Here is a 23,272-nt window from a genome sequence, read left to right as displayed (position 1 = left end):
TTTCATTTACATAAATGTACAAAGAGAGAAAAGTAAAAACTCATTAAAGTGAGCACTAAAACTTATAAAACTTACCATAAGTCCATGGAACTTCTGGAAGCACACCTGAATCAGGAGGGTAAGGGTATACAGGTTGTGGGAATGACTGATGGGGAGCATACTGTGAAAAAACTGGCTGCTGAAAATTGTAAGGAACAGGCATTTGAGATTGAAAATACCCATTCACTGGCAGAAAGTCACTTGCTTGTCGCTCCCCAGCGAAGTAACCAAAATATTGAGAGTATAAAAGATTAGAATGTGAACTTTGAACTGTACTTGCAATTGCAGTCAACATCCCAGGAGGAGGTGGCTGTACTTCATATGTTATCCCACGATATGTCTGGGTAAGGGAACTGCTGCCACTGCTGCTGTAATGGTAAACACACCAAGCATAGTAAGGATATGAAGTTCCAAATGCATACGCCGAAGAACTACATATTGGAGCACATGCAGACTGTGGAAGTTCATTCCAATATGCTGCAGCATTTTGAGTTAGGACTTTCGGATTTTCATTATTTTGTTGTTCAGAAAAAGAGTATTCTGCTGTTTGATTTACATTAAGGGTTATGTCCTCAGATGCTCCTAGAGGTATAGAACTGGGACTCAAGGTATCCATGTATTTCTCTTTTAACTCAGTTTTTTCAGGCTGTGTTTTATTTACTTGCAGAATAGGAGATTTGTCCTGATTAAATCTGGATTCTGAAGAATTGGTGCATGCAGAATTTTTAATAGAAGAATTTAATATTTCATAATCTTGAAGTTCAAAGACAGTGTCATTTGTTTCTATATTGGCAGGGATGTCCCTAACAAAACGGAAAACAGGCTTTGAGAGCACTGATCCATCAGGCTCAGTTCCTGGTTTTATGTTTGAGGGACAAAATTTCTCTGCAGGATTAAGAAATCTCTGTGAAGGCATCTTGCAGTCTTTTGGAAATACGCCATCTACACTTCTTTGTTCACAAATTGTGAAAGAAGAACAAGCTTTCTTATCAGTTTTTGTTTCAGGAGCACTAAAATTCGCATTGCTTTTCTTCATGCTACTTAAGTTTCCCTGTTGTCCAGTGAGGTCTTTCGAAGTATTAGATGAAATATTAGTTAAGTCTATTCTGTCCTCTGGCTTTGATGTGCAAGTGTCTTTTAAGTTCTTTGAAGGTAAGAGTGAGTCAGGTAGTGATCTTTCCACCTCAATCTTTTTTTGAGATACATGGTTTCTTTTCAGATTGTCAGATGAAGTTGCTCCTATTTCACGTGGACTTTCGGGATGAGATCTCATGGTCCTATTAAGTATAACATATACACAAAAACAACTTTAAATATACAGAGTCTCCCAAACTTAATATAAACATGTATTTGAAGTTTTTATTCAGGAGAATTCTTAAAATTTACATTATCTCTATCAGCAGTGTATGTGTAACTTGTTCCCCCAGTTTCATTCCTTGCTTTTTTTTTAAGATTTTATTTATTTGACGGAGAGGGAGAGATCACAAGTAGGCAGAGAGGCAGACAGAGAGAGAGAGGGAAGCAGGCTCCGGGCTGAGCAGAGAGCCCGATGTGAAGCTCAATCCCAGGACCCTGAGATCATGACCTAAGCCAAAGGTAGAGGCTTAACCCACTGAGCCACTCAGATGCCCCTCCTCCCACTTTTTAAAAGACTTTATTTATTTATTTGATAGAGAAAGAGACACACACACACACACAGAGAGAGAGAGAGAGAGAAGGAACACAAGCAGGGGGAGACGGAGAAGCAGGCTTTCTGCATGACCCAAGGTGAAGGCAGACGCTTAACAACTAAGCCACCCAGGCACCCCTACTTCCTTGCTTTGAATTGAGATACTTTTCCTGCAAAATATTACACACTCCGCATTTCAAATGCATTTCCGATACATTTAGAAATATATGTAGTGGGGGCACCTGGGTGGCTCAGTGGGTTAAAGCCTCTGCCTTCAGCTCAGGCCATGATCCCAGGGTCCTGGGATCGAGCCCTGCATTGGGCTCTCCACTCAGTGGGGAGCCTGCTTTCCCCCTCTCTCTCTGCCTGCCTCTCTGACTACTTGTGATCTCTGTCTGTCAAATAAATAAATTAAAAAAAAAAAAGAAATATATGCAGTGTGGTCAATATTGTAATTATTTTATACACTGGATATTTCCTAACAAAGGCTTTTAGAAGTAGGAAACCACATCCAATTTTTTACTGTAGTTTTGCATTCATACACTTCCAACTTGTTGGTGATCTTCTTTACTTTTAATGGCTATATATAACTGACAAAACTACCATCTGTGCCCTGCCCCTGCCAAAAGATCATCTTCTGTTATTGGGAACTACTAAGATAGCTTTTCCATTCAAGGTTAAGAAGAGGAAACACAGACCTCCAAAATATCATGCCAATTTAATATCCTTGACATTCCTACCTAAATTTAGAGAGTCTCAACCAGGCTGAAGGAAGCATCCACTATGGAAATGTCTAGAGCCAGACTGTTAATATAGGTCTCCAGGATGATTATATTTTTTGGTGTCTCATCAAATTCTCTGAATTACAAGTGGAAAAGAACTTGTTGAAAAGAAAAAAGTAATCATTCCTCCCCAAGCAAAAGAAATTAATCTTTGGCCTGGAATTTGTATATATTTAGTTTCAAACTAAATGCCCCATATTTTACTTAATCCAGCCTCTCTAAAGGCATTTTAAGCTTTTTTTTTTTAAATTAAAGATTTTATTTATTTATTTGAGAGGGAGAATGAGAGAGAGAGAGAGATGAGAGAGCACACAGAGGGAGAAGCAGTTTTCCCACCAGGCAGGGACCCTGATGTAGGACTTGATCCCAGGATGCTGGGATCATGACCTGAGCCAAATACAGACGCTTAATTGACTGAACTACCCAGGTGCCCCTCTAAAAGGCATTTTATTGACAACCAACATCTTCATACAATTCTGTACAATACTTTGACCTTTTGCAGAAGGTACAATTTCTGCTTTATCACATTTCTAATAATGTTTCAGTGATATCTCAACCGTATACATTGACAGCTGCTTGTATGGTTACTCTTCTACCCATTCTCTTAGAGAGTATTCTTCCATGAAAATATCACCCCTTATTAACCTTATATTTGGATTAATTCCCCTATGTGAGCAGGAAAGTCTGATTTTTGAGTATCAAATACTACCTATATTTAATTACCAGAACTAAGATGATTGTAAAACTGGTTTATGTTATTCCTTTAAAAGCCTATTCATCTTTGTGTCACTACACAACTATTTAAAGGGTCTGGAAAAGGATTCTAGAAATATAAATAAAATGTATAAAGAAGGGGAACCAAGTAAGACAGAAATTAGAATTCTCATCTTTTTTGTTCTGTATTACCCAATCTCTCATAAAATAGAAAAAATGAAGCTTGTCACAAACTGACAGCTCTGAGAGAGCTGAATGGAATAAGAGATGGTCAATATGTCCAGTGGCACCACTTCATGTCAGATTGAAAAAATATAAATCATATAGGGAGTTTTTCATACAAACAATTGAGTTTAAAGATCTAGCCTTTATTTTGAAATCACGTTCCTCCTATATAATGGTGTTAAACATCCCTTAATGAGACAGTAGTATAATACATGTATATTGATGACTAAGTTCCCCCTTAGTAATATAAATTAGCAATTTCTATTTTTTTAACCAATTTTGAAATGTGACTGGTCTGTAGTAGCCACAAGTTTAAAAAACTCAATCTAATCACTTGTCATATTATCTTCTTTTTAGCAAACGAGTTAGTAATGCCCATAAATTCTTTAAACAATGTCAAATGGAATTTTACTTTTTTATTCTATAAAACACCACTCTTCTCTTACTACTACTTCTACCTCTACTCAGAATCTCCCTATCCTTTAAATTACTGAAAAAAACATTTCACAGGGTATACCTTCAATACTTACAGAATAAACTTTAAATTCCTTAAACCTTAAAGTACTGCCTAATCTGAAACCTTATTCTCCCTTCTAATCTTACTCTTGTCCTCTAAGTTACATGTATATCCAATAGAGGTATATAAATAAATGTGTTAGCACTGTTCCTTAATACGTGTTTAATTTTGTTTTTTCTTCAGATAGGGCTGATGGCAGCTGTTACCTTGGATGCTTGAATGTTGCCTCTTCTCTGTTGATTTCTGTTACATCTTTCATGTCAACCTATGTTTAAAAGTTAAAAAGAAAACCTACATTGGTAATGGCATAAAATACAATATAAATATTATTTTCACATCAGATACAATTTCTTGTTGTGTCATCATCTAAAATGCTTGGTCTAAAACCACATTCATTAATCTTCCCCCTTTCAAAAACCAGTGACTCTGCTAGACTTCCCATATGTCACAAATGTTTAGAGATACTTTTCTAAAAAGACATTTTGCAGACTTATTTCTATCCCCATATCTTATAACAAATCTTGGAGTCCATTTATAACTGCTCTTTTTGTATATGCTCTTTCTAATAAACCAGTCATTAAGTCCCATTTTTAAGTAATTGTCAAATAGGGACTTTCATTTCTTATTCTGTAAAATAGCACCCTCAACTAAGCCCTGGATGACATGTTACTTCTAACTGTACTCAGAATCTCTACTCTTTAAATCATTGAAAAAACACATTTCACAGGACATTACCTTCAATACATACAGAATAAAGTTAAAACTCCTTGGGCCTATATTTAAGACATCTTATAATCTGAAACAATATTCTTTCCAAAATACCTTAGCTTACTGGTATTGTCCACTAAATTAAATTCTTTTCTAGACTTAGTTTAAAACTAATTTCTCAAATAATGTCAATAAACATTGTGCCTTTGCTCATAATATTTTCCATAACTTAGATACCCCTCTTAATTTAACTTTCATTAGATAACACATTTTCCCAATTTAAGACAAAACTTTGGTCTGTGCTCTTCACTGAAATAAAAAAAAAAACTTTAAAAAAAACTTTTCTTCTAAATATTTATAACACCTTCTTATTATTCTCATTTTACTGTTGGTGTGGCATACACAACTTGTACTCTTACTGGAAGTATGCTTACAAACTGGTTGGTTGTTTTCCTATCAACACAGTGAAATAAATGATTGGTTTCCTGGCCTCCAGAACTAGTTTAATTAACAAATACAATTTCAGTAACCTAAGACAAAATTCCTCCTTTTCTTTTGCATATAGGATTCCCTTTACTTCTGAACTGAGAAATTCTCAAAAAATTTTAAGAGTAGCCTCTGAGTGTAGGTTGTTAGGTTAGTATGGGCTCTGGAGCTAGACTGCTTGGTTTTACATCTGGGGCTTGTCCATTTACTAACTCTGTGACCCTGGGAAAGTTATTTAACCTTTCTGTACTCTGTCTTATACCTTTAAAGAAGACAATAATAGTACCTCATAATACTATGTACAATAATAGTATGTACATAATACTATGTACAATAATAGTAAATCATAAAGATTTTGTGAAAGATAAAGAAGTTAATATTTGTGCAATTGTTAGAATAGTGCCAGGTACAAAATAAATGTTTTCTATAATTTGTTAAATAAAATGTGTTTATGTAGGACTTCTTGTAACTCCTTCCTAATCACCTATTTAAAAAATCTGTCCTATTCTTTCCATGTGGATAATGGTCAAGAACACAGGCTCCATTAGCCAGCTTTTAATATTTACTACATTAAGTATAGCCTTGTTATATAGAAGCTACTTGATAAATAACTTACATTCACATTGGACTATCCCTTAAGAAGTTATATATATTCCTCCAAGAAATATCTTCTAAATAATTTTTAGTTTAAAAGTAGACATTTGCAAGGTGTTTCTCATATACAGAATCATCATTTTGTAGCTAATAGGAATTATTTTATCCAATTTAAAAAAAAATAACCTCTACACCCATCATGGGGCTTAAACTAATGCCCCCCAAGTCAAGAGTTGCATGCTTCACTGACTTAGCCAGCCAGGTATCCCTAATACAATTCTTTACTTAGTAAATTCACATTGCAAGGCAATATACAAAGCAGTCTCAATTTTTACCAATCTTCAAACTACCTGTTTCAAGAGTAGATTTGTTCTTAAAAGTAATACTTACATACTTTATGTTTTGAAACATTGGTTACCTTTTGTTTTTTACAGCTGGAAACAGTACTGTTTTTCTCTTGTTCCTGAGAGTCTTCACATTTGTCTACAGTGATAGATCGTTTTTTAGAGGAATTTGAAACATTTTTCATTATGCACTCTGAAATTGAGGGCACTTTCATAAAAGTACTAGATTTACTGATACTCTTCCTAGGTTTCACATGCATATTCATTTTTTCTTTTCTCTTCAGTTGTAAAGTCTTCTTTCTGTTATGTAGCATTTGGCACAGAATAAAGGAAATGGTTAATTCAGCATTTTTAGCACATATTATCTTCATATGTTCAATAGTTTTCATGACTTTCATAATATGAGCCATTTTCCCTAAATCTTTCTGAGGGGCAGCCATTATATTTTTGAGCAGTGTAGAAAACTGATTGTAGTTGTATTCTAACTCTGTCATAGTGCTTCCGTAATTTATGGATGCTATATATGGCACAAAGTCAATATATGTAGAAACGGAATACTTAGACATCTCTAGAAGTTTTTTTATTTCTGAAAGTTCTGCAAGTTCTCTTGAGAGCAAATGAAGAGCGTATGAACAATTAATCCCTTCACTATATTTGTAAATAATATCCAGATCTTTTTTAAGTTCAGAAATAGCAGTCTCTATGACATTCCAAAGGCAATCTGTTGAGTTATCTTTAAGAAATGAAAAAGGAGCCATTTTTTCTTGGCAGCAAACCAACTCAGGAAGAAGTGACAAATCAAACCAAAGCATACCTCGAAACCTCTGTTTGTCTAGTTTCTTTGCCATTGTGTTTTTAAGAAAGTGAACAGTTTCTGAAAGCATGACAATTTCAATATAGGTTTCAATGGCTGCAGGTTTTAAAATTATGGCTCCATGGTTGTGGTTTTTCACCATGTCCAAAACATTTTCTTCTGTGATAAAAATATGATCTATGTTCTCTTCTTGCAGCATCTGAAAGTATTTTTTTAAAATTTCTAGGTGTCCAATACATCTCAAAGTGAGTTCCTCCAATTTCTCAGAGTCTGCAAATCCAGCCTGATCCAATATTTCACTAACACAACAGATATCTGGGTGTGAAAGCAAAGTACTGTTAAACCTACAGTCTTCCATGTTAACTGTAGCTTTGTTTATTAGGTCATCTGACTTTCTGGAAGCAATCTCAGTATTCTCAAGCCCAATGTTGGAAATTTGTTCACTGCTTAAATCTTTAGACAACGTATCATATATATTTTTCAACTTAGAAAAAGCATACTGATTCATTTTGAGTAGCATTTCTTTATCCTTCTTTCCTGAGTATTTTTTGCTGAAAGACTGTCTCCTTTCTTTCCAAACAAGACTTTTTGCAGCATCAAAAAAGATATGTTCCAGACCATAAAGAGATATCTTAATACTTACTGCCTCATTGTTCTTAATAAAATTAACTTTTGAGGAGATCATTTCTATGATAATCCACAAATGATCTTGTTTTCCTGGATAGGAATCAACTTTAGGAGAGTCCCCATACATACCAATCAGCTTTAAAGTACTTTTTCTTAAGGTTTCTAGGTCTCCTAAACTATCTCCAAAGTTAACTCCACAGGTAAATGGAACAGAAAGAGAAAAGTCAAAGCAATCAGAACAATGCTTCATTATTGCTTCACATTCATTAATCTGCCGTTTGTATTTTAAGAATGCATAGTATGAATTGTTTTCCCTTTTGGTTTCTTCAAACAATTCAATTAGCTGATCGTGATAGTTTTGCAACTCACAGAATGCATTATATTTTAACCTTCCTTGAAAAGCAGGATAGAAATTGGATTGTTGTTGAAATCCACGTGGTCTACCAAGCAGCTCACCATACAATGTTTCATCATACCAAAGCAAGCTTCGGAAAGTTGGCTCACCTCCTAAGAGCCTTTTTTTGTTTTCAATGAATTGAATAGTTTCCAGCATCATTTGGAGTTCCACCAAGGAGTCAATAGCACATGGTTTTAATTTGTGTTTGCAATTATTCCACAGGTTTTGTTCTACCAACAGTTCTCTTGAAATCAAGATTTGTTCATGAGAACATTCTTGTTTTCTTTCAAAAGCTTCAACAAATAATGGGAGAATACTTTGACAAGCCTTAGTTTCTTCCTGTAGAATCTGAAAAGATGATGTTTCATCTGCCCTTCTCAAAATTTGAGCTAGCCTAGGTATAAGAGATGAATGATCAGCTGAGCAGTATTTTTCTTTTAATCCATTCACGTTTGATGCAGGTTTCTTCTCAGTAGAGGATTCAGAGGTTTGAGAGTGCATATGTAAAACAGGCCTATGATTCATTCCTGTAATGTGTGGTTTGGAATTACAAGCTATTTCTGAATGCAATGCAGAGTCAGACTGAGAGTTATTACTAACTTTAACTTCCCCTTCTTTCTCTCTTTTGCTAAGATGATTAGAAACTGTGTTATTCAAAGAGACTACCTCAGTAATATCTTCAAAGATTTGATGAGAATCAATCACATTATTTTTAATTCTTTTCTCACATAAGTAGGAGGAATCTTCTAAGATCTTATTCTTTTGGTTTTTGTACTTAGTAGCAGTGAATCCTTCAGTCATGGTTTTTATGTGAAGTGAATCTTTTGCCTTTTCTGCATGTTTAACTTTCCACATTTTTCTGTCCTGAATGTCTGTCTTTGCCATACATTTTTTTGAAGAGGAACACTTCATATTACCTTTTAAGAGCAAAGAACTATCATTGGAAAATAGTTTCTTCATTGTTTTTTTCCTACAACTTTTACTTTCTTCGGTTACTAATTTGAGACCCAACTCAGAATTCTCAAGAACACCTGAGTCATTCTCATCTATATGGAAACAATTACTTGAAGACCACTGTTCTGTTTTTAGACACTCCTTTCCACCACATCGTGGCTGACAGTGTGGTACATTAGTGGATGTTGCAAAAGAATCTACAGAAAAAGTTCTCTGTCTATCCAAATAAGATTCTGAAGATTCTCCTTCACTAGCTGTCACTGGAGTGGTTGTTAACAATTGAGGAACACTGTTATACTTTTTGTGGGTTACCAGAGTTGGATTTAATGGGTCCATAAGCATGTCTCCTGCAATAATGCCTGGTTTGGAGCTCTGAGTGGGAGCTGTCCATTCTTCAATAGGAAAGGTTACTTCCAAGTTTCTTTTATAACCAGATAAAATAAGGTTATCTGGTTTATAGATATCAACATTTAAAAAGTGCTTCACATTTGATTCTAAAACTGAAATAACTATGTCAGTTTTTACCTTTGTGTGCGTTATACAAGTTGCATCATAATTTTTGTCTCTGCTAAAACTTACATTATTTTCTTTTATGCAATTTAAAGATACTGAATTACTCTTATTTATTGATTTATTAGTCTCAGAATTACTTTCTTTCATTAGATCCTTAATTTTATTATTTGCTGAATGGTACTCAGGCTTTTCATATTTACTGATGTTAGATAAAAATGTTGTGTCAATTTTGTTTTTTTTAGTTAGTTTATCTGGGCAGGATGGGGAAAACAAAAACCCAGGTTTTCCAGAAAATGGCTGAAGTTCTGATGATCTCAGACTTTTCATACTGCTCTTGTTATAAGCTGAATAACTCGTACTCTGGGGTGTAGAGCACAGGGCTAACTGTGATTCAGGATACTCCTTCTCACAAAATTCTCTCACATGAATAGTGGTGTGACTTCTGGAGACACTGCTAGCTACATTTTTCTTAGAAACGCACTCTGTGATTCTCTCTCTACTTGTTTTGAAAGACTTGTGCTTTGATACATGAGTTAATGATTTACCCACTTCAAATCCCAAAGCTCTTTTCTCTCCTGGCCTGTCATATTTTCTTTTTGACAAAAAATGTTTAGTAGAATAATATCTTCTTTCAGACACAGAGCTATAACCTTGAAGGTCACAACTTTCCCAGAAATTATTGCATATTATTGCATATGATTTTGGTAATGGGCCTTTTCTTTTTTCTCCTACTTTTGCTATAAGTTGCAAAGATGTGTGAACTCTCCTATGAGCTTTTTTTAAGTGAAGAACAGCTCTGTCAAGTTTTCTGGAAAGACGTTTGCTTTTGCATAAAGATGCTTCACTATTTAGAATATCTAGGACACTCCTAATGTGTTTTTCTGACTTTGAAAATGTTTTAATTCGCCCTTGGGATAATGAAGAAAAACATTCAGATGAGTCTTGATCGGTTAGCTTCCTCTTCTTTCCGTAAATTTCATGATGTTTTAAATCCTTATGTGCTGTGTTCTCATTTCTGAAAGGTGTATTTGGCTTTCTTTTACTAATTCTTGATCCTGTGTCCTTTTTACTTCTAGTATCATTACAATCAGTTTTTGAATTTGTCAAGGAACAACTTCTTTCATTACTTAATGCTGTGACATTAGAGGGCTCTGTAAGCAAAGGTCCACTGTTTTGTTTTTCAGAAGCATGATTTCCTTGTGTATTGTGATTTGCATCAAGAGAAAGTGAGATTTCAGATTTACTCACTAGTCCTGATTCTTGGCTTGTATTACCAGATTCATTTTCACATGGGTGATGTGAATATTCACCAGAACACTGGGAATAGATTTCAAATCCTGGCAATTTCTCCTCCTCATCCATTTCTGGTTCTTTGGTTTTAGTTATGTTTTTGCAAAAATTATCTTCTAATGCAGGGGATTCAAAAGTGGGAGTGAATCCTGGCATAAATACATTAGTGATTTTCACTTGTAAATCTGGAAGTAAAATTGGATTGAAGAGTTCTTTGTCCTTTTGTGTAGAGGAATAGGAAGAATTACTTTCCTCAGAGTAATGTTGATCATTATTCTCCCTTCCTCTGGAGCTTTTCAAAACTTCCCTCTCCCCATTATTGCTTTCCAACAGACCTTCCCAATCAATACGAGACTTTAAAGCCTCATATGAGGCCCCAAATTCTTCATATAGAGCATTTCTATGGCTAGGAGTATTTTGTTGAATTAGAAAAACATCATCACACAGTTCTGATCCCAATTCAATCTTATTTTCCAATTCACAACTCTGAAGAATGCGGCTGTCACTTACTGACTGAAAAAATGAGTCATGAAATTTATTGTTATCCACATCCATTTCACAATCAGAAACCTTATGTTTTACCAACAGACCAACATCTAGACTCTCAGAAGAACAAGTTTCTTTAATCTGGTATCTTTGGTGATCTTCATGATTTGTGCCTAATGTAGGTACCATATCACCAGTTATCTGTACTGCAGCATTTGAGGCTACATGCACTGAAGATGCTGCAATTTTGGGAAGTGTTGTGGAAGCCAAATGCTCTACACTTCTGCTTGTATTTTGAGAATCTTTCTGTTTTATGGCAGTGATAGTATCTTCACTTTCTAAAAATGTAGTTTCTGTTGATACATGTCTTTTCCCCCAAGTCAAATTAAATGTACAAAATTCTTCAGAACTCAGAATTTCTACATTATTGTAATTTTCATTCTCCCTTCTTTCATCTATAATGGCATAATTTTTGTCTGTACGAAAACCCTGCTTCTCATCTTCATATATATCTAGTCTGTTGTTTTCTGTAGACAAAGCAGTGTCTTCCTCTTTAGCCTCATTTTCATTTTCTTTATCATTGTCTCCTTGTTCTTTAAAATCAGTATTCAGGTGTATATCACTGTACAACTCTGCATTACAGCACAGAGTATGACCTTGACCTTTATTAGCATTTTGAAAAGTTTCTCTGCAGTCTTTTTGCATGTTCTCTAGTGACACTGGATCATTTTCATGGACACATGTATGTTCACCAGCTATGCTACAATCTGAATTGTCATGAGTTGTTTTAATGTCGTGAGATGAAGTAATTCTATCATTTGGCAATTCTTTGTCCTGAGGAATGTCTTTTGCTTCTTGAAGAGCATTTGTCATAATGTTAACACTGTTTTGATTTGGTTTTTCCAATTTTAGTTCCATTAGTTTTTGAGAAATTGCAAAACTTGTATGAATGTTATCTTCATACTCCAAAGAGGGTTGAGAATGTTTTTGTGAAAGGCTCTCCACTCTTGGAGTAAGATTACTTTCTAATTCCAATGCTAGATGATCTAGGTCATATTTATCCTTTGTGGTAAATGCAGAAGATTTTGGTATTTCTAATTCTTGAGTAATTGGTATTTGATCACAATTTTTTCTGAAAGAACAAAGACTCTCATTCTCTTTGTATTCTTGGTGCAAAGAAATGTAATTATCTACTGGTCTGATTTTTGCTTCATTAGTAAAATCATTTTCTTTCCACAAAATTTGCTTTTCTCCATGTTCAGAATTATCCTCTGGACTAGTGAAGTCTCTCATTTTCCCAATATTTTGAAGGTACCCACGTATGCTTTCCTTCTTTTGGAGAGGAAAAACTGTAGACATTTGTTGACCAGTCTGATATACAGTTTCTAAATTAGAAGACCATGATTTCTGAGAGATGTGACTACTGTACCCTTCTGTACAAGTATTCACTGATTCGTGAGAGTTACGTGGTTCACCTTCTTCTTCAATTAAAAGTGAGATGTTGCCTCTCTGCTGGGATCTCTGGACTTTTTCCTCATTGTGTTTTTGGTTCTCAACTTCTGAAACTGCATTTGGCAAACACATTGGGAAGGAAAAATTGTCTTGGCCCTTACACTGTCTTGCCATGGTAATTTTACCGGGAGTTGTATAATCATAGTTCTTAGAGCCCCAGTTCTGAGCCTGTGACTGTGAATCATCAAAAGAAACTTTGAAGCAAGGGGCGTCCAAACAATTAGTAAGAATAGAACGATCACCAGGCACAACTTCAGATGAGAAGGCAGAATTATTTTGTGTAGATGATAGGTGTTCTTCTGAATTAAAATCTAAGCTCTTCTCAAGTGGCAAAATCTTATTTAAACCTGTAATATTATTATGTTTTCCTATGCTTTCTTCTCTTTTCATCAGTCTTGGGTCTTTAATGAGTTTTGAAGTAATAACTGTGCTTGAGCCAATATTGTTATGAAGGGGAAAAGCAGCAGAAAGACCACTTAAAACATTTTTAAGCTGTGTCAAATTTAACATGAAGTCCCCATTAACACTTTCTCTGGTATCACTGGGAAAAAATGAAAGACCTGAATCATATATATGTACTTGAGAAGTGTCTCTACATTCTGCTAAATTGTGCTCCATCTGTCCACTGTATGTTTCATGTATAGAAATGTTTCCATTTTGTACGTTTCCGTAGGAATTAGAAATATTTTCGTTGGAAGGATTTATCTCTGAATTTACAGCACTGCAAGAACAGTTTTCCTGAACAAATGGATCTACGGGTTTCCTGAAATGCTCAAAGATGACAGTAGCATCTTTTCCTTTTCCAATTCTTTTGGCCACTGTACAGTTATTCAGAGAGCACGTTCTTTCTGTGGAAATAATTTTAAAAAATAAGAAAAAATAGGAAGGAAAAGGGTTTCTACATTGAACTCTTTAACATAGGTAAGCTACGTCACTTGTTTTAACTGAAAGTTCACCATGGTTATGATTAAAGTTGGTCTCATCAGAAAAAGCAAAGAGAGAAGAAGAGTGATAAACCAATAAAATAGAAATGATACAACAAAGAACTCTGTCCTAAATTACCCTTACTAAAAAAAGTATTTACCATAGAAATTTGAATTCGGACAAATACAAATAAAGAGAAAATTAAAAAAGAATAAAAATATGTTGCTCAAAGACTAGGTATTTCTTATATTAATTTCCTATATTCAGATACTTAATAACAGAATCTACATATTAATAGGCAAAAGTGTCTCCCTTTTATCTACTGTTAACCACCTTCTCTCTCTGTCAGGAGACAACAGAAACAGAAAAAAAAGGGGAATGAAGGGGTAAACAGAGGAGAAAAGAGCAAAAATATTCCATAATATCCTCCTCAAGAGCAAAAGCGAAGCACTACTCTTGCTCTATAGTGAAGTAAGTATTCCTGCAAATAATGTATATAAATAAAAATCTGGAAAATGAAAACAAATTTTCTTTTATAATTATTGGAATTTATTCCTACAATTTCATAAAGAACTAAATATAACAAAGGAACCTATAAAAATGCACAGTTTAGTGGCATAAAATGTTTACAAAACATTCATAGATAATACCCAAAATTATATTTATTAAAACAGATATTAATGATGAGTAATTGATGGTGAGATTTATGAATATATGAAACTATAATCACATTATTGGGATGTACCATGAGATTCTTTATCACAACATACTGAAAGATAGTTTCGTTGAAGACTTCTAAATTTTACAACCAAGCATAATTATATTTTTTTAATTATAGTAAGCTATAATGGAAATATGACTGTAATAGAGATATAGTTCTTGAGAGTAGAAGATGCAGTGAACAGACAAAAAATGGTGGATCCCTATAGAACTTATACCAAAATAAAATACAATTCATTGAAAAAAAAAACCCCATAAAAGTATTAGAAGAAAATATGGAGAGATAGTTTTATCATCCTGATATAGTAACTGAGTACTTTTTTTTTTTTAAGATTTTATTTATTTAACACAGAGAGAGAGATCACAAGTAGGCAGAGAGGCAGGCAGAGAGAGAGGGGGAAGGAGTCTCTGTGGCGAGCAGAGAGCCTGATGCAGGGCTCGATCCCAGGACCCCAAGATCACAACCTGAGTTAAAGGCAGAGGTCTAACTCACTGAGCCACCCAGGCACCCCAAAACTAAGTAGTTTTTAAGATAAATATCTGGATATCAGAAAACTAGAAATTAAAAAAAGATGAGAATTACATGTAAATTAAATACTTTAACAAGTCAAAACTCATGATAAATAAAACTTGGACAAACTGGTGAAAAGTATTTTCTGAATTAGCAAGCTTAGTACATAATTACACATAGAGTACATAAAGAGTATATAGACATCTTCAAAAGATTAATAGAAAGACAATGCAATAGAAAATTGGGCAAATATATGAACAAGAAAATCACAAAAATTATGAACACAAAAAGATGTCCAATGCCACTAAATAAATAAGAGTTTTGGGGCACCTGGGTGGCTCAGTTGTTAAGTGTCTGCCTTTGGCTCAGTCATGATCCCAGGATCCTAGGATCGAGCCCACATCAGGATCCTTGCTCACTGAGGAGCCTGCTTCTCCCTCTTCCACTCCCCTTGCTTGTGCTACCTCTCTTACTGTCAAATTAAAAAAAATAAATAACAAGAGTCATATTATAAAACTGCTTAGATTGGAAAGACCTGAAAGGATAATTAATATCTTGCAGATGTTCATGGGAGTATAAACTGGTACTAATTTTCTAGGAAGTAAACCTAAAGTTTTCAGCAAAATGTAATGTATAATCATCTATACCCAGTAAGTTTACTTTTATGCATTTATTATTCTAATTTACTTGCATAAATACTCAATATATGTACAAGAATTTTTAGAACAATAATCCAGGACAGCTGAAAGCTGGAAACCTAACTATCAATATGAGACAATAAGGTTTCAAGATATACTACAATGACATAGTAATTAAAATAGTATGGTACTCACATAAAGAGACAAATGATTGCAGTTATGAAATGAGTAAGTCATGGGAATAAAAGGCATAGCAAATGAAGCACAGTCAATGATACTGTAATAGTGCTGTATAGTGACAGATGGTAGCTACAGCTGTGAAGAGCATAGTATACTATAGAGAAGTTGGATCACTATGTCGTACGCTTGAAGCTAATGTAACATCATACGTCAACTATACTCAAATAGAACAATTTAATAAATGAAACTGGTTAAATAAATTTGTCCTATCAATAATTATAAAAGTACTATACTTATGTGCTATAACAAATGTCCTAGAAACAATGTTATGCAACTATTAAAATTTTAACATAAATTAATACAAAGCAACATGGGAAAAGAAACCTAACTTGTTTAATGATCTGAATTTCATAAATGTATGGTAAATGCATATTAATATATCCATAATGTTTACTAATAAACTAGTTAATATGGATGACAGGTATGGTTTTTCTGAGTGCCTTATGCACACTAATTCATTTAATCTTCACAACATTCCCAGTTTATTGGTGAGGAAGTGAAGAGTAATTTGCCCAGGATCACAGTTTAGAAGCAGTAGACCCTTAATCAATAGGTTAAATTATTTGCTTAACCTTAATAAGGACACTTTAAGTTTATTCCCATTTTTAGCAGTCTCACCAAATAACAAATGAAAAATGGAGAACAAACCCAACATCCTCAATAATGTAAGAACTGTAAGAAAATGAAATTACAATTAACAAAGCAAACTACCAGTTGTGGCGATGGCAATGTTCTTTATCTATGCTATCAACTACAGTACCCAGTAGATACATGTAGTTACTGATTTGATGAGGGATGATGTGAATGAGAAATTAAAATTTTAATTTAATTTTAATTAATTTAAGTTTAAATAGTCATATGTAATTGTACTGGATAGCACAGGTCTACAGTACTCTAGAGGGAGATGAATATGCTGATAGCCATCACATGTGGCCTTGACTTTGGGCATAATACAGGTATTCCTCAAAATTTATTACCCCAAAAGGCATCAAAGTTTATTGCTTTTTTAAAAATGAGGTATAACTGACATACAATATTATATTAGCTCCAGGTGTGCAACATAGTGATTTGACACTGAATACACTGCAAACTGATCACCACAATAAGTCTATTTATTATCCATCATTCTTTGATTAAAGTAATTAGCTATAAGTTTGTGGATATGTAGGAGTAGAAGTAAGGAAAATCCTTACTTTATGGTTTCCATTTTAAGACTTCTGGGTGAGGGATAATGTGGAGAGAATGACCAGGGAGAAGATCATCAAGAAAACAGAAAGTTGAGCCAACTATACATCAACTAGACCTAGTAGACATTTATAAAACACTTTACCCAACAAAAAATTTCCATTCTTCTTAAGTGCACACAGAACATTCTTTAAGACAGACCACACTATAGGGTCAATAAATTTAAAAGGATAAAGATAGTAAAAATTATATTCTCCAACTACAATGGAATAAAATTTGAAATCAGTAACAGAAAAAAAATGGGAAATTCACATACACAAAGACATTAAGAAACACATTTCTAGAATAAATGAAACAAGATGGGATTGGGAGGGAGACAAACCTTAAGTGACTCTTAATCTCACAAAACAAACTGAGGGTTGCTGGGGGGAGGGGAGTTGGGAGAAGGGGGGTGGGGTTGTGGACATTGGGAGGGTATGTGCTTTGGTGAGTGCTGTGAAGTGTGTAAACCTGGCGATTCACAGACCTGTACCCTTGGGGATAAAAATATATTATATGTTTATAAAAAATAAAAAATAAAAAACAAACAAAAACAAACAAAACAAAACAAAAAAACAATGTGCCAAATAAGAAATCAAAAGGAAAATTGGAAAATACTTTGAGATGAATGAAAATGAAGGCAAACATACCCAAACTTACAGGATACAGCTCAAACAGTACTTTCAGGGAAATTTATAGCTGTAAAGAAGCAAGATCTCAAATCGATACTCTAGCCTTCCACCTTAAGACACCAGAAAAAGAAGAGCAAACTAAGCCTGAAACAAAAAGGAGGTAAATAAAAATCAGAGAAAAAATTAATAAAATAGAGAAAAGAAAAATAAAAAGAATTAATGAAATCAGAAATTGGCTCCTTGAAAAAGATCAACAAAACTGACAAACCTTCAGCCAGTCTGACCAAGAAAATAGAGGGAAGACTGAAATAAATAGAAAGACAACTGAAAGAGAAGATATTACTACTGGCTTTACGAAAGGAAAATGGACTACAAAGAAATACTATGAACAACATTACACCACTAAATTAGATAAGTTATGAAATGGACAAATTCCTACAAACACACAAACCACTAAAGCTGATTAAAAAACAAACAGAAAACCTGAACAGAGCTATAATAAGTGAAGAAACTGAATTAGTTAAAAACAAAACAAAACAAAAACAACAAAAAACTACTCACACAAAAAAATCCGAATGACTTTTTAAAAATGTTTTAAAAAGATTTTATTTGAGTTAGAGTATGAGCGGTGGGATGGACAGAGGAAGAGGGTGAAGCAGGCTCCCTGCTAAGTGGGCAGCCTGACATGGGGCTCAATCCCAGTTCCCCAAGATCATCACCTGGGCTGAAGTCAAGACACTTAACTGACTGAGCCACCCAGGTGCTTCTGAATGACCTTAACAGTGAGGTCTCCCAAATGTTTAAAGTATTAATATTAATTGTTCACAAACTCTCTCTAAAAAAAAGGGAAAAGGAGGAAACCTTTTCAAACTTATTCTGTAAGACCAGTATTGCTCTGATACCAAAGCTAAAGACATCACAAGAAAGCTACAGATCAACGTAACTTACAAATATAAACAAAAAAATTTTCCAAAAAAATTAGTAATAAACCAATTCCACTAACATGTAATAGAAATTACATACCATGACTAAATGGGATTTATCTCAGCAATCCAGTTTACTTAACATCTGAAAATCAGTTAGTGTAATACAGCACAGTAAACAGAGTGAGGACTAAAAATCACATGATCATCCCGATAGATGCAGCAAAAGGATCTGACAAAATCCAATACCTTGTCATGATAAAAACACTCAACAAACTAGGAACAGAAGGGAACTTCTTCAGCATGACAAGGAACATCGAAAAACTGCATAGCTAACATCATCATACTTACTAGTGAAGGATGAATGCTTGGCCCTAAGTTTAGGAACAAGACAGGATGTCTATCCGCTCTTACCACTTCTATTAAACATTCAACTGGAGGTCAATTAGCTAGTCATGGCAATTAGACAAGAAAAAGAAAGAAAAAGCATCCAATTTGGGAAGGAAGAAGTAAAACTAACTCTCTTTGTAGGTGACCTGATCTTGTATATAGAAATCTTAAGGAAATCACTAAAAAACAACTAGAACTAATAATGAGATCAGTAAGGTAACAGGATATAAGACTAATACACAAAAATCAACAATATTTCTATATACTTAAATGAAGAACACAGAAATGTGATCGAGAAAACTCTACTTAAAAAAGTATCCAAAAACACAATACTTGGGAGTAAATTTGTTAAAAAAAAAAGCATAAAACTTAACCTGGAAACCTTTACTTCATATCCACTGGGTTGGCTATAAACAAAAAGTCAGATAGTAATATAGGAAGTGGAAAATCTCAACAATCATACACTACTGGTGTGAATGTAAATGGTGCAGCCATTTTGGAAAACAGTTTGGCGTTTCCTCAAACGCTTAACACAGTGTCATCATATGACCCAGCAATTCCACTCCTAGCTATCTACCCAAGAGAAATGAGAACACATGTCTACACCAAAATTTGTTCAAGAATCATACCAGAATTATTCATAATTGCCAAAAGGTGAAAACAACACAAACATCCTTCAACTGATGAATAAATATAGTATAACTAATCAATGTAATATTATTCCATGAAAAAGAATGATTAATATGTCACAACATGAGAGAACCTTGAAAATACTGTTAGGTGGAAGTCATGAGTCATGAAAGGCCATATCACTGCACATATTTATGATTTCCCTTATATGAAAAGCCCAGAATAAGCAAATACAGTTAATCCTTGAACAACAGGGGTTTGAAATGTATGGGTCCACATGGATTCTTTTTAAATTATTGTATTGGAAAATTATTTGGAGATTTGCCACAATTTAAAAAAACCCACAGATGACCCATGTAGCCTAGAGATGCCAATAAAGATTAAGAAAAAGTTGGGTATTATTTTAAGAATACAATATATCAAATATATAAGATACAAGGTAGATGTTAGTCTATGGTCTATGTTCTGGGTAAGGCTTCCACTCAATACAAGGCTATCAGCAGTTAGTTTTTCAGGGAGTCGAAAGTTACACATGGATTTTTTGACTGCAAGAGGGTTGGCACCTTTACTTCCGTATTCAAGGCTCAGCTATATAGAGACAGAACTAGATTAGTGACTGCTTAGGGGCAAGGGCCTGTGAGGAAAGGGATATGATACCTTTTCAAGAACACATAGTTTCTTTTTGAGGTGAAAATGATAACACTCAATAAGCTGGCACAGACATTTAAAAAAACATTTATGTGCTAGCAAGGACATAGAGTAATTACGTAACCTGATGCAACTGCTTTTGAAAACTAATTGACATCCTCTTTGGATTAAGTTGCACATTTCTGATGTGGATATATAATATTCTATACAAAAACTATTGCACATATGCATTGAGACAGATAAAGGTTTAAAATAGCAATATTTGTAATAAGAAGAAAACTGGCAACTATCCAAATATCCCCAGAGGAATACTGTGTAATCAACAAATGAAATAACATGTAAATACATATATAAGAATGAAAAAACTACAGGCATACTTATCAGCATAGAAGAATCACACAAACATTAATACTGACCAAAAGGAGTCACAAAAATATATGCATTCTAATTCTCGATACATAAAATAAAAAATAGGTGAAAGCACAACTATTATTCTTACAGATTCATAATGTATTAGAAAATAATACTCGGAAGTTCCAAGACCAAGACAAATGCTACTGAAGCAGAGTAATATATGTATCTTACCAGCCCTCTTAGGAAATCCAGTTGAGAGGAATCTCAAAGATGTCATAAGGTGTCCATTATCTACTTTTTGACCAATAAATTTTACTGTTAATATTGCATATGGAAGACACTGCCTAGGTTTATCTACTGGCTTTGAAAGAACATTGTATTCATAGAAATATACCTGAAAGATAAAGAAGGGGATAAAAGAACATTTTTGAGCTAATTAGTGTTAGCAGAATTAAATAAGCTCATATTTAAAAAGCTATGTAACTGCATGATGTTACTTACTCACTGGCTTCTATATACAAACCTCTTTTCCCCATCATCAACCTTAGTTTTTGAAATTTATTTATTTTTTAAAAATTTATTTATTTACTTATTTGACAAAGAGACTGTGAGAGAGGGAACAAAAGAAGCAGGAGGAGAGGGAGAGGGAGAAGCAGGTTTCCTGTCAAGAAGGGAGCTCGATGCAGGGCTTGATCCCAGGGCCCCGGGACCATGACCTGAGCTGAAGGCAGATGTTTAACCCACTGAGCCACCCAGGTACCCCTCTAGATTTTTTTAAGTATAAATTTTTCCCCCAACCACATATATTTTACTTGGTAGGATATCAATGTACGGAGCAGCAGAAACAGTCTGTTTTAAACAACCAAGTATTTTTCCACTAAAAGTTCAATGTTTTGCATATGTTATGAACACCTAGTGTTTTAGTTGGAAGAAAAAGTTAATTGCAAAAATAATAATGGTTCAAGGTGCCTGGGTGGCTCGGTGGGTTAAACCTCTGCCTTCAGCTCAGGTCATAATATCCAGATCTGGGATCAAGCCCCACATTGGGCTCTCTGCTTGGTGGGGAACCTAATTCCTCCTCTCTCTCTATCTGCCTCTCTGCCTACTTATGATCTCTCTGTCAAATAAATAAATAAATAAATAAATAAAATCTTTAAAAATATACTCAATACATTTTACATTTGGGAGCATACATGCACTTCTAGAAAATTTATCTTCATTTAATCATATATATGCTGATATTCAGTGTCTATTACATATAATTTAATCTTCTAAAGAAGATGAATAGTCTTAGCAATTTATGACAGAAAATCAGTGTTTCACATGTAATGATGAACACGTTGTCTTTCTCCTGTTGCAAAGTAGAGAAGATCAACAACATTATTTCAAAATAGCTTGTTATAAAAAAGTTGGCATGTTTTGCAAGCTAGGAATCAATCTATGGAACAACTAAATAAAAGAAACCATCCACTGTATTCTGAACACTAACTAGTTAAATGTAAATTTGGGAACTACTAACATTCCTAGAACATAAATATTAAAGCAGCTTTCACTATTTACTTAAGGTCTTTTTAAAAATAAAGATTTTATTTACTTATTTGACAGAGAGAGAACACAAGCAGGGGGAGAGTAGACAAAGGGAGAGGGAAAAGCAGGCTCCCTTGAGCAGGGAGCCTGACGCAAGCCTTGATCCCAGGACTCGGGATCATGACCTGAGCCTAAGGCAGCCGCTTACCAACTGAGCTACCCAGGCGCCCCTACTTATTTTATTTAAGGGCTTATTATTATTATGAATAAATTAAGATATTTTCATTTAATATTTTGAGAAGATGTTTTTAGTCAGGTATCATACAGTGTGAAGTATGTCACTTCCAAGTAGTCAAATGATCCAAAAAGTTAATATACCGCTGAATTGTAGGCTTGTAACTCAATGGTATCTTTCAGAGAAGGTATGCTTCTGGACATATGGCAATCAAAGTTAGGAGAAGGGTCCAAAGAAACTTTGTTTTTATCCACCGAAGGCTGAATTTTCTTCACTTTCCCAAAGAGAACCTAAAAAGAAAAAAACCAAAAAGGTCCATAAAAATACAAATACACCAGAACATTTTAAACTCCTATGCTAGAACATAAAGGCTAAATAAATCTTTTTTTAAAGACACAAATAAAAATGGAGAGATAACTCATGTCCCAGATGAATAGGATGACTTATTAATCATGCCAATTCCCTTTCTAAATTAAACTCTAAGGTTATAGTAATTGTAACTAAAATTTTAGAAAATCTATTTGTAGAAATGAATTTTAGTCTAAAAACTTATTTGGAAAACTGAACAAATAAGAAAAGCCCAGAAAATTTTGGAAAAAAAATTTTTTTTAAAGATTTTGAGAGAGAGAGAGAGAGAGACAGAGCGAGAAAGCATGAGAGAGGAGCTCCCCGTGGAGCTGGGAGCCTGATGTGGGATCCAATCCTAGGACTCCAGGATCATGATCTGAGCTGAAGGCAGTTGCTTAACCAACTGAGCAACCCAGGCACCCGAAAAAAATTTTTTTAGAAAAAAAAAAAATGTTGGATCAGAGATAAGAGAATGATGGAAGAGGGGACGTGACTTGAACTTCCAAGATATTAAATGTTTTTGTTTTTTAATCATTAGAGAGAAGGAGAGAGAGAAAGTGATATCAGAGAAGGGGCAGAGAGAGACGAGAGAATCCCAAGCAGACTCTACATCCAGCACAGAGCCTGAGGAAGGACTCCGTATCCCAGGATACCAAG

General features: G+C 34.3%; 1 protein-coding gene across 2 annotated transcripts in view; it reads right to left on the bottom strand.

Moving 5' to 3' along the window:
* Nucleotides 1-23,272, bottom strand: part of TEX15 (testis expressed 15, meiosis and synapsis associated) — a 74,079-nt gene that overhangs the window by 4,598 nt on the left and 46,209 nt on the right. For both annotated transcript variants that reach the window (XM_004758294.3, XM_004758298.3), the window contains 5 exons: nucleotides 22,411-22,557; nucleotides 20,737-20,899; nucleotides 6,153-13,519; nucleotides 4,153-4,211; nucleotides 76-1,316 (listed from right to left, as the gene is read on the bottom strand). In XM_004758294.3, the coding sequence (XP_004758351.1) occupies nucleotides 76-1,316; nucleotides 4,153-4,211; nucleotides 6,153-13,519; nucleotides 20,737-20,899; nucleotides 22,411-22,557 (8,977 nt within the window). The remainder of the gene's footprint in view (nucleotides 1-75; nucleotides 1,317-4,152; nucleotides 4,212-6,152; nucleotides 13,520-20,736; nucleotides 20,900-22,410; nucleotides 22,558-23,272) is intronic.

This window comes from Mustela putorius, unplaced genomic scaffold (assembly GCF_011764305.1).
Source record: "Mustela putorius furo isolate JIRA1106 unplaced genomic scaffold, ASM1176430v1.1 tig00537255_pilon_pilon_pilon, whole genome shotgun sequence".
Classification (NCBI taxonomy): Eukaryota; Metazoa; Chordata; class Mammalia; order Carnivora; family Mustelidae; genus Mustela; species Mustela putorius.
The sequence above is the reverse complement of the archived record's forward strand: the minus strand, read 5'-3'. Positions and strand labels throughout refer to the sequence as shown.